Raw genomic sequence first — 13,442 nt, forward strand, 5'->3', positions numbered from 1 at the left:
ATGTTTTTGGTCGAATTAATATATGTTCTCTTTCCATCTGCTTATTTCGCAGTAACTGTGGGAGTCAGAAAAATATATTAATATTGTTCTATGTTCATGATATTTGCATCATTTGATACCTAGTGCGACTCTTCATTATTGTAACCTTCTTGTAATTAGAAATGACGTCATTTTGGTACAACTTGTACTTTTAACAGTTATTAAACAAAGTTTTATGTCAAATGTACCTGTCTCTTTATATTTAAATTTTGAAACTTTAATTCCAATCATCGAAAAGCACAAATCAATGCGAACATATAGATATCAAATGATAGTTTATAACTTGAAAAAAAAACCTATATTATTTTCAATATTTTCAACCCTTAAAGCATAAGAGTATTATTCTATACACTTCAATAATAATGTTTACCAATTTCCTTCAAGTAATATTGTGTAGATATACGATCAAGCATTGGTCACTTTGTAAGGGTTTCACAAATCAACATGCTATCATAAATGGTCATTTCGTGTAACTTTTTTTACACGTGTATCATGCTCATGGGAATATGTTAAGTAACGTCCGTTAAAGGATAACGGGCACCGGCGAAACCCGTCATGACTGCATATCTGAGCTGTTTAAAAACCGTTTTTTATTTGCAAAATAAATGCCGGTATTTCAAAAATTCCTCACAGTTCACTGAATCACAGATATTCTTAGTATTGCATTACAATAAGTTAGAAAAGACAAACAGCGAATTGTACAATAAGTTAGAAAAGACAAAAAAAGCGAATCTTAGAAAATATATCCCCTTAAATAATTGATTATTGTTATCTACAATTTTTTATTTCAAGATGAAAAGTTCAAAAAATGAGATTGCCTACGCATTAATTACATCCGTAAAACCCGTTTGAACGGAGGTTCCATCTACAAAACCTCAAAAGGACAAAATTATATAATAAATGAGGCCATCCACAGCCACATATGCTGTAATCTGCAATGCATAACCTTGATTGAAGAAATGAAATGATGTAATTGATGTTTAATCAACTGGGCGATAATGCGTCAGACAATTATTATATAAAAATCGTTTTTGCTTTTGTTGCAGGCTTCATGAGAAATTAGGTTACGTATACAATTAGTTTGATCATCACTCCAGCCTAAATTCAACTTTAAAATTGCCGGGGGTTCTCAAGACAAAGTTTTAAGCAAGAGAATAACTATGTAACCCGCGATTACTTTCGCATTATTATTATGGACCAAGTTATTATTGCGTACGCCTGTAGCCTCCTTTCAAATTTCCATCACGTGTCAGTTCAGGATAAAATTTGTATGTAGTTTATATCAATATCAACCAGCGGCTGCCAGGCAGGATACGCCCACATTTTCGAGAGATGGAAGGGCCTAACGGTGATATAATAATACGTTTTTTTTAAATCGGATAAAAATTATGACCTCTATAGGGTCCACAAGCTAAAATCGCGATTCTGCGTACAGTCATGGGCCATAATTCAGGAGGTTACGGTCCGATATGCGCGAATATCGAAAGGAACCGAGATGTTTTGGTTATAAACTTACATTTCAAGTTTCAACAAGATCGGATAAAAATTGTGACCTCTATAGGGTCCACAACTTTGATATACCATATTTTTACGCTATTTGAGAACGAGGGGCGGCCATTTTGTCTGTCAGTTTTGGGCTGATTTTAACGAAACGAACTCAGCCGTCCTTAGGGTGTACCGGTGATATAATAATACGGTTTTTTTAAATCGGATAAAAATTATGACCTCTATAGGGTCCACAAGCTAAAAACGCAATTTTTCGTACAATCAGGGGCCATAATTCAGGAAGTTAAAGTTACGGTCCGATATGCGCGAATATTGAAAGGAACCCAGATCTTTGGGTTATAAACTTACATTTCAAGTTTCAACAAAATCGGATAAAAATTGTGACCTCTATAGGGTCCACAACCTTGATATATCATATTTTTACGCTATTTGAGAACGACCGGCGGCCATTTTGTCTGTCAGTTTTGGGCCGATTTTCACAAAATTCGAACTCAGTCGTCCTTTGGGTTTAACGGTGATATAATAATACGTTTTTTTTTAAATCGGATAAAAACTATGACCTCTAAAGGGTCCACAAGCTAAAAATGCGATTTTTCGTACAATCAGGGGCCATAATTCAGGAAGTTACGTTCCGATATGCGTGACCTCTACAATGTTCACAAGCTAAAAACGTGATTTTTCGTACAATCAGGGGCCATAATCCATGAAGTTACAGTACGATACATGCCAATATCGAAAGAAACCGAGATCTTAGGGTGATAAATCTATATTTCAAGTTTCATTGAAATCGGATAAAAATTGTGACCTGTAGACTGTTCACAAACTTGTGGACGGACAGGGGCGACGACAATGAATATACGTCCACATGAAAATGTGGGCGTATAAAAAGCTACGATTAAATATTCAAGTCAGTTGGACAAACAACTGTGGTCTTAAATATTCTACTGGGCCGAAACAACTTCTTTAACATCCAAGTAGGCCGAAACGACGCAAAGCCCAACCAGCGCCCGTGCCGAAATCGACTATTCCAGATAACTAGGTCAAACATGGCTGATGTTCAGTAGCGCGATGTAAACAAACCACGATTTTTTAAGATAGAGGTTGTATAGCTTGATCTGAAATTGGTTCCCTCGTGTAAGAAAATAATGGGATGGAAATTCCAGGTATGTCACTAAGTTTTAGCCCTTTTAATTACAAATGGCAAACAATTTTCGCGTCGTAGTGTCACATGGAACAGACAGTAATCATTATTTGCTTGATAACGATACCTGTATGAGCGTTGAAACGTAGCATGATAATAATATTCAGAAGTAGTGCATCCATATACGTGTTCTAATTTTTACCATACATTTGTACTTTTTTACTTAACGAGACAATGTTATTTCAATAATTGAGGTGAGTGATGGTCGTATTTAGCGTTAAGATCACAATGTGAAACGTTTTGACAGAGTTGTAAATTGATCGTTAAAACATACCGCTTGTCAACATCAGTTTATAAACAAAATAATTTGTTTTGTCATGCGTTATCAGTTACGATAGTATATACCTTTTAATGACTTCATCAAAGAATCGCGCATGTCCATTAGGACCTGTCACACTCAAGAAGGCGATTGAAATAGCACTTACAAAGAACAGTCAATACCTGTAGTGTAAAGGGTGTTTTCTGATACCAAATATCACCCTGTGTAGAAGCAGACATTAATTAAGCCTATCGTCAGACTTTTATCCAGTCCCAAAAATGGAGATGCTTGCGTATATTCTTCATCGTTGTTTTGATTTGCAAACAATCGGGATTTTTACCACAGTTTTTCTTTTATTTGTGTACCTTTTGTTGTCAAGGGGTAAGTTACCCCCCGGTCCACCGGGCTATCCCATAATTGGTAATTTATTGTTAATGATGTCAATTAAACCGGGCACGAGATATAACTTTTATCGACGTCTCACCGAGAAATATGGAAATATATGTCGTATTCGATTTGGCCACAGAAATATGTTTATTTTGAGTGGTTATGATACAGTTCATGAGGCTTTGGTAACATTCGGTAATGTATTCGGGAATCGACCCAACTGGCTGCACACTATTAAGATGGCCACCAAGAATGGGAGAGGTAAGCAATTCAAATTCTTTTCGAAATGACTTATCTTTTAGCTGGTAAACCTTGTTGTTAGATCTATTTAATAAGGCCAACTTCAAGTTTGGTCAAAGCTCACGAGATATAAACAGGGCTAGCGCTAATCCCAACCCTAACCCTTGACCTAGCCCTAATGCTTACCCTAAGCCTAACAAAATTGAGCTGACCTTAACAAATATATTTAGCAGTTATAATTGGGGGAAATCGTCAAGTTTGTTGGCACTATTGCACTTTCACACGTCCACCAGTTCCCGTGGTCGTAGGGATTTGAAGGTGGCAGGTTGTCTCACACCAAGTTCCAGCCGAATCGACCGATAACTTCTCATTTTACCGACATTTTTGTTTCTGTCGAGAGATAAGTTCAAGCGATAACCACCATTTTGTTTGTTGACTATTTACACTCGAATAACAAGACACTAAAACGAATCCGACGCATTGCGCTTCCCGCCTAACGCTACAGTGCATAATATGATAATAATTTTCGTATATTTTAATTTTTGCGCTAAGGCACCATTTTCTATCAACGACTATTTGGTGTTGATCAGTTGAATTGGCCTTACGTGTGAATATCGCCGTGACCTTGACTTTGACTTCAAAGCTCGGGACCTTTGTGCTTATGTGTGCTATGTCCCTATTTCTTGCTGTATTATCGAGGTTAATGTCCGGGGTGAAAGCAGAGAAGATGCCTTTCACAAAGGATGATTGGGTCAAAGTCATGTTACAGAAAACTAAACTTAAACTTACCAAAGTCAGTTTTTGGACACTTGATCTTGACTTAAAATTACGACCTTCACCCCAAACAAAATTTTAAAGCCGCCGTCTTGGATTGGACCACCGACCTTTACCTTGGTCCTTTCACACACTGCTTGGCCAGAAAACGGTCAAATGCAGAGGGCCCGTGTTCGAAAGGAAGTCAATGGGCGTGGTCAACATGAAAGGTCATCGTGATTCCCCAGACATCAACGCTAACCAACCGTGACATCGACTTTCACCTGGACTCCAAAATTCCCATCGAATTCCGGGTCTTTGCATTTATGCGTGCCATGACCATAATTTCTAGCTGTCCTATCGAGGTCAACTTTCGAGGTGAAAGCAAAGAATATGTCCTTCAGAAAAGAAGATTGGGTCAAAGTCGTGTTTCAAGGCCATACGGAAAATTGAACTCAAACTCTTCAAATTCAGTTTTGGGACATTTGACCTTGACTTACGACCTTCACCCAATACAAAATTTTAAATAGCCAGCATCTTGTATTGGGTCATGGTCATACAGAACACTGAACTGAAACTCTTCAAATTCAGTTTTGAGACATTTGACCTTGACTTGCGACCTTCACCCCATACAAAATTTTAAAGGCCACAACCGTGGCTTTGAACACCGACCTTCACCTTGGTCCTTTCAAAAACGCAGAGATTGGGTGGTCGAAAGGAAGTCAATGGGCGTGGACAATATGAAAGGTCATTGTGACCTCCAGTCATCAACGCTAACCAACCTCGACTTTGACCTTGACCACAAACCTCTCATCGAGCTCGGGAACTTTACGTTTATGCGTGTCATGACCAGATTTCTTGCTGCATTATTGAGGTTGATGTTCGAGGTGAAAGCAGAGACAACGCCCCTCAGAAAAATTAATTGGGGCAAAGTCGTGGGTCAAGGTCATGTTACAGAAAACTAAACTCAAACTTTTCAAATTCAGTTTTTGGACATTTGACCTTGGCTTAACACCTTCCCTTCGTAACCATTTTAAAAGGCCATCTTCTTGGCTTGGGCCACCAACCTTTAACTTGGTACTGTGGTATTGGGGTGTATAGGCCGATGGCCTTGATTGTTTACGACAATCAGAAGGGCTAATTAAAAACTGTCATCTTACATTTCACCCCAACTAGGATCAAAGCCTTTTATTAACCATTCACATTCACGCGGTTTGTCGTCATTATAAAGTTTATTAACAATTGTAGATTTCCACACTTAATTCTACCTTTCTTGATGTGAAAAACATTATCATTATTACTGACATCAACTAGGTAATTTAATTGTTCTTCCATCTGTGTGTGACATAATTTAGATATTGAAGCTCAATTCTTATTATCATTTAGAAAACTCACACATTGAGATTATAGTATAAGGTGTAGTAACTCTATTAAATACAACATTTTTATCAGCAAAGTTTGGTAAAACTAAACTATTTTCATCGGTGTATTGGTAAGTCAAATCATTATCTACATGAACATTATCATTTACAGTTTTACCAAGATATTTTCGTAATTGATCAATATGACGTTCATTTGGCTCATTAAAACGAACAAAGCATGGTTTAAGTCTATTTATAGAATAAACATCTTGTAATATCTTTCCGTCCAAAGTGGAAAGTATATAATGCGCTCTGTCCAAGATTTAGTGAACCATTCAGCCTTCACCTTCCTAGAGTTACAAGTAAGAGATTAAGAAGATGGTTTTAATATGAGAAATCCTTATATACTATTCAAAAAAAGTAGGGGATATTTGATTTTTAAGTGTTATTAAAGTCACCTAATGAAACTGACGAAGAAACAAATGACAAAATGAAATGAAGTTCACATTCATCGATTTATTCCAAATGATCGTTAGACTAAGTAAGGCACAGACTGACCATTATAAGGGTAAAATGATACCCGGGGTCAAACAGCAAAGTTACCACAGCATCACAACCAAGTCAGTAACGGGTAAATCCTCCTCTGTTTGCCAAACAAGCATTGATCCGACGTGGCATACTCCTAATGAGACGTCTAAGGTCATTTTGGTCCAGATTGTCCCATTCCTGTTGCAACGCAGCAGCAAGTTCTTGGACATTGGCAGGACGTTGTTGACGTTGACGTAACCTCTGTCCAAGCATGTCCCAGACATGCTCGATGGGGGAGAGGTCGGGACTCAGTGCTGGCCAAGGTAATGTGGTGATGTTCTGTTATTGGAGGTAACCTGTAACGATCCTGGCCCTGTGACATCTTGCGTTGTCATCCTGGAAGATGAAACGGCGGCCATGACGTCGTGCGAACGGCACAACATGGACTGCCAAGATGTTGTCCCGGTAGTACTGGCCTGTAACACGCCCTGCAACAACATGTAAAGCCGTTCTTCCAGCAACAGTGATGCCTCCCCACACCATAACAGAACCACCCCCAAATCGATCATGTCTGATGACGTTAACGTCTTGGAAGCGCTCGTTTCGACGACGCCACACCCTCCTACGTCTGTCCAAAAAATCAACAGTGAACCTTGACTCATCTGAAAACATCACATTGCTCCAGCGTCGATTATCCCAGTGTTGACGATCCCTACACCAACGACGTCTTGCCTGAATGTGATGATCTCTCAAACAAGGGATCACGCGAGGACGTCGGGCGCGAAGGTGACCCCTATGCAGTCGATTCCGAATCGTCTGGCCACTCACTCTCACACCAGTGTCTGTTTGAAGACGAGCGCTGATCTGATTTGCTGTGATGACACGATTTCTCAAGGCCAAGGTACGGATAAATCGATCCTGGGCTTGAGTTGTCGCCCTTGGTCGACCTGAGCGTGGTCTGTCCTGTACAGATTGTGTATCACGGTATCTGGACCATAGCCTGCTTATGACAGACTGAGAAACATTCATCGTCCGCGCCACAACCGCCTGTGTTGTGCCGATCTGTAGCATGCCAAGGGCACGTAACCTTTCATTTTGGGTAAGCCGACGCATATCAAAATTTGTTTTCTGGTCACTAAAACAATTAAACTGATGTTTCCACCCTGGAATTCAATGCCACAATGACTGTAACATTCAAAGTCAGAGTCGTGCAAATCTTGGGTTGGACCCCCATGATGATCCCAAGCATCACCTGCATTCCATGCGGTAGCTATTGGTGCGTTTGGGCGTCACATGTAACTGGAAATGTTTCTTCTGTTAGGTTCTATAGTGACTTTTTTCGTAGTCATTTGCATATTTTAGTATTATGCCCCCAAAATCAAATATCCCCTACTTTTTTTGAATAGTATATTTTGATATATTTCGTTGTCTACGTTGAAGATTAAGCATAGAAGATGATATGGCATTGAATTTTTGCTTTAAATGACTTAAATACTCCTCATAGGATTTACTAACTCCATCGAAGTTCCAAGCTAAGGAAGTAAGATTCTTTGGTGGCTTACCAAAGGCAAGTTCGTATGGACTAAAATTTCCCAATTGTGGGGAGACAAAGGAATTGTATGCATATGTGCAAGTTGACACATATCGAACCCAGTCGGTACTATATTGGTTCAAATTTAACTTGATTAAGTCTACAATTGACTAAATATGTCTCTCCACCATGATTAGACACAATGATAAGTTTGTGATCAATCTGTAATGCAGAACAAAGAACCGAGACAAGTTTTCCTGTAAGCGATGGAGCGGCATCAGTTATAGTGGGCGGTTAAGGCAGAATTTTTGGTAGAATCGTGCATTTTGGGTTAAAAGCATGAAACTTGGCACATAGATGGCATCAACCCTACTGAATATTTTGAGATGTGGATCCACCTCAGCAGCCCCCCCCCCCCTGGTGGTCGTTACGGCGAATTTTCTCAAAATGACCGCCAATTTATTGAAATACATATATATCTTTAGAAGTATACATTGTAGAACCGTGATCTAGGTGTCTAAATGTATTGCTCTAAGGTCAACCAAGCCAGCGGACACAAAAACATAAGATATAATCAATTACATCAAACAGCACATTCAAAATGAATTAAAAGCATATTTTGTTTAAACTTAAAAATAAATAAATATTGGAAATAACTTTTCAAGCTCATTTCACTCTTTGGTATGGTTTATAATATGTAATTTAAAGTATTTTCAGTGTCACTGGACTTAAAATTAATCTAAATATATAGTTTCCAAAATCCAAGATGGCGGAAATTCAAAATGGCGGCCAGAATTTCCCTAAAATGTTCTATTGTTCAGATAATCGTCATTTTTATACGTCCACATTCATAATGTGAACGTATTATGCCGTCGCCCCTGTCTGTGTGTGTGTGTGTGTGTATGTATGTATGTGTGTGTGTGTGTGTGTGTGTGTGTGTGTGTGTGTGTGTCTGTGGTTCGCCTACAGGGCGCAATTCTTCATGGATTTTCTTCAAACTTGGTATACTTATTCCTTATACCCCAAGGAAGATCCCTATTGTTTTTGGTGCATGCCCGACCCCCCGGGGCAGAGCCACGCCCATTTCTAGTATTTGTTTGTTTGTCGTCTACAGGCCACATTTCTTAACTAATAATCTTGAAACTTTGCATACACATTCTTTGTACCCTAAGGAACATCCCTATCGTTTGGGGTGCATGCCCAACCCCCAGGGGCAGAGCCACGCCCATTTTCTTTTCGTGTGTCTTTGTGTCGCCTACAGGGCGCAATTCTTACTGGATTTTCTTCAAACTTGGTATACTTATTCCTTATACCCCAAGGAAGATCCCTATTGTTTTTGGTGCATGCCCGACCCCCAGGGGCAGAGCCACGCCCATTTCTAGTTAATTGTGGTATGAATTCTTCTGCTTAAATAACGATAAGAGTTATGCCCCTTTATTTTCGGTAAAATGTCCGACAAGAACCACATCCCTATAGTTTTTGGTGAATGTCCAACCCCCAGGGGCAGAGGCACGCCCATTTTCTTTATGTGTGTCAGTACAGCTTGCAATGCTTAATCAGTCGTCTTGAAAACTTTTTTATACTTATTCCTTATACCCTAAGGCTGACCTCTATTATTTTTGGTGGATGCCCGACCCCCTGGGACAGAGCCCCGCCCAATGTTTGTGTGTCTTGTGTTTCGCCTACAGGCCACAATTCTTAACAGATCCTTTTGAAACTTTGCATACCTATTCCTTATACCCTAAGAATGACAACTGCATGTCCGGTGACCCCCAGGGCCAGAGCCACACCCAATTTTTGTGTTTATCGTTTACAGGCCGCAATTCTGAATGGATTAACTGGGTACTTGGCATATGTATTCCTTATAGCCTAAGGGTGTCAACTATTGATTTTGGTGAATGCCCTTACTGAAAGGATTATCTTGGAACTTGGTATACTTATTCCTTATACCCTAAGGATGGCAACTATTGATGTTGTCATTTCAATAACAGGGTGGTGCCTATTTATATTGTTCCATTTTCAACCCCCAGGGGCAGAGCCACACCCGATTTTTGTATTTATCATCTACAGGCTGCAATTCTGAATAGATCATCTTGGAATTTTGCATATTTATTCCTTATACCGTAAAGACAGCAACTATTTATTTTGGTGCATGCCCCAACCTCCTGGGGCAGTGTCATACCCACTTTTTTGTTAATATTTTGTCTGTAAATTTGGCAAAACAAACCCAACGCCTAGCCTCCTTTTCATTCTCAATCAAAGCTGGAACGTGGACGTATATTCCAGCGTTAGCGATGCTCTTGTTAAGTTTGATATGGCTAGTGATATTCGATTTATAGGGTTTTCTGTGTCACTGAACTTAAATACAATCTCAAAAGAAGAGTTTCCAAAATCCAAAATGGTTCAAAATCCAAAATGGCGACTAGAATTTCCCTAAAATGAAAGATTTTTCAGATAATCGTCATTTTTTCGGTTTTGTATGGCTTGTAATAATGTCCTTTATTAGGTTTTCAAAGTCAATGAACTTGAAAATAACCTCAGAAATGAATTTTGAAAATGAATATTACCTCAAAAATGAATATTACATCAGAAATGAATTTATAGGGTTTTCTGTGTCACTGAACTTAAATACAATCTCAAAAGAAGAGTTTCCAAAATCCAAAATGGTTCAAAATCCAAAATGGCGACTAGAATTTCCCTAAAATGAAAGATTTTTCAGATAATCGTCATTTTTTCGGTTTTGTATGGCTTGTAATAATGTCCTTTATTAGGTTTTCAAAGTCAATGAACTTGAAAATAACCTCAGAAATGAATTTTGAAAATGAATATTACCTCAAAAATGAATATTACATCAGAAATGAATTTTGAAGATGGTAGTCACCCCCCCCCCCCCCCCCCACGATTTCCTCTTTTCTAATGTGTTGTTCTTACATGTAGAACTTGTTGTGAATTACGTCACTGACGAAAATGACCTGTGGATAACACATCTAGACTATACCAAAAAAGTTACTGGACACAGAGTCTTCGATGCAAAAACGGATCACATTACCATTTCTGAACGAATAGGAGAACTTAAATTCGTAACAACTGCATATACCATAAATGATTCTCACTCCGGTAAAATGGTGCAAAGACAAAGTAGATGAAATTAAAAATGCCTCAGTAAGCCCCGTGGTATTGTTATGGGGTGGAGGGTCGGAATAACCAGATATTTTCTCCAGAGAATGCGTCAATTCTTAACATTATCATTAGCATCATTATGTTTTTATGCATAAAACAATTAAACTACATTTATTGTGTCTAAAGGTTAAATTCTTTGAAATTCTAATTAGCTTACTGGTAAGTTCTGCACATGGTTAATTGACTGACAGGAAGATTCCTGAGTCCGGTCAATTTCAGTTGCCCTCAAAAAACTATTACACTTTGCTATTAAAGACCAATCCAATAGAAAGATTGATGATTGTTCCTTTTTTCTAAAACAATCATCTACAATTATCAAATTCAGTGACTCTGAAAACTTAATAGAGGACATATTACAAGCCATATCAAACAGAAAATTAACGATTATCTTAAAATTTGATCATTTTAGGAAAATTCTGGCTGCCATTTTGAATTTCCGCCATCTTGGATTTTGGAAACTATTTTTTTTTAGATTGATTTTAAGTTCAATGACTTTGAAAACCCTTTATATTACATATTACAAACCATATCAAAGAGTGAAATGACTTTTATCTGACAAATCGGCCATTTTAGATAAATGTTGGTTGCCATTTTGAATTTCCGCCATCTTGGATTTTGGAAATTATTTTTTTCTTTAGATGAATTTTAAGTTCAGTGACAATGTAAACCCTTTAAATTATATATTACAAACCAAATCAAACAGTGAAATGATATCAATCTGACCAATCAGCCATTTTGGGTATATTTTGGCCGCCATTTTGAATTTCCGCCATCTTGGATTTGGGGAAACTAGTTTTAGAGATTTTTTTTCAGTTCAATTACAACAAAAACTATATATTTGATAAAATATTACAAGCCATACCTTGCGTGATAATCACCCATCCTATCTCGAAATTCATTTTTCTTCATTTTGGCGGCCATTTTTGAAATCAGACAAATCCCAATCGAAAATGACGTCATAGATAAATCTTTTTTCGAAAATCGTGTTCAGCTAGCAATTTCGCTTCTGGAAATTGCTGGCCTGAAATGATTTGTACAAAAAATTTCTTATTGTGACACCCCTAGTTATATGTATATCAATGGATAGGCGGCCATTTTGGAAAAGATGGCCGTAACGACCACCAGGGGTAGCTGCTGAGGTGGATCCACATCCCAAAATAATCAGTAGGGTTGATGCCATCTACGTGCCAAGTTTCATGCTTTTAACCCAAAGTGCACGATTTTTTGCTTAACCGCCCCACTATTATTAATACTGACGGCGGACCAAATATACATATAATCTTCTGTATAATAGCTTCGCAAATAGTCTCAGCATTCTAATGTTTTGAGGGGAATACAGATAAGAAAACGAGTTATTTCATCACAGACTACCTTAATACAGGGTGACCCCCCCCCCCCTAAAAAAAAATGCCACTCATGAAAACGTCAATTACATGCAAAGTCCTTTTTGCATTTATTCATATTTGCATTTATTCAGGTCTGCTTGGAGCGCAGAGGTGGACATTTAGAGCATATCTTGGAACGGACATAAAAAAATGATGATCAAACCAAAATCGTTGAAACTGGGTAGAAATGTCAGGCATAGACTAAAGTTTATTTGTACCAAATATGAATAAAATACAAAAAGGACTTTGCGTGTAATTGACGTTTTCATGAGTGGCATTTTTTGGGGGTCACCCTGTATGTTTAAATCCAGTTGTATTGGTGATGCAGGCATAAATTTGAAATCTAAACATATTTTATCAAAAGTACAATACTCTGTTGGTATACGTGGATTATACATCCGAACATTGTCTGTTTTCCCTTTAAATTGTTGACATTCATGAAAACTAGTGATATATGATGAGATGGTAGAAAACATACCAGGGAAATAAAATAACTTTCGCATTGCGAGATATGTCCTTACAATACCTTGGTGACTAGATAATAAACTATCATGATATATGGCAATAATATTATGACATAATGATTCTGGAATGGCAAGCTGAAGAGAAAATGTATTATCATTATGTATGGGAAGACGAAACAAAATATGATCACATATAATATATTCTTCACTTTTGTGTTTGACTGATTTTGCTGCTTTACGGTTTGAAGGCAGAATACCATGACTGACAAAATCATACAAGTTTGAAGAATGGAGAAGTTTCTTGTTCTAACCGTAGTTGATTTTCATCTACAGGTAAATTACAATCACATATTATCTTTTTCTTGATAACTTTTAATAGTCTATCTAGCTGAGCATGTTTAGGAAAATGTGTGCGAATAACATTATCCGCATTATGAACTACAGGTGTAGGTAGGATACATAGTTCAATTGGTATCTCGATTTCGTCAGGAGATTCAGACTGAAAAGCGTTATCCACAATCCGTGGGGCTTGTGTGATAGATGATGCTTTGATAGAACTATTATTTGATATCCTGATATGACTGTAACAACCGAATTGTGTGATACTG

General features: G+C 37.9%; 1 protein-coding gene across 2 annotated transcripts in view; it reads left to right on the forward strand.

Moving 5' to 3' along the window:
* Positions 1-2,584: 2,584 nt before the first annotated feature.
* The window catches only part of LOC126823278 (cytochrome P450 2J4), a 28,316-nt gene continuing 17,458 nt past the window's right edge, over positions 2,585-13,442 (forward strand). The window contains exon 1 of one of the 2 annotated variants that reach the window (XM_050552017.2): positions 2,585-2,708. In XM_050552017.2, the coding sequence (XP_050407974.1) occupies positions 2,696-2,708 (13 nt within the window). In that variant the 5' untranslated portion in view covers positions 2,585-2,695. Of the gene's footprint in view, positions 2,709-3,063; positions 3,654-13,442 lie in introns of those variants that run through there. The other variant, XM_050552016.2, reaches the window with a different exon arrangement.

Source organism: Patella vulgata, chromosome 6, assembly GCF_932274485.2.
Source record: "Patella vulgata chromosome 6, xgPatVulg1.2, whole genome shotgun sequence".
NCBI classification, from domain to species: Eukaryota; Metazoa; Mollusca; class Gastropoda; family Patellidae; genus Patella; species Patella vulgata.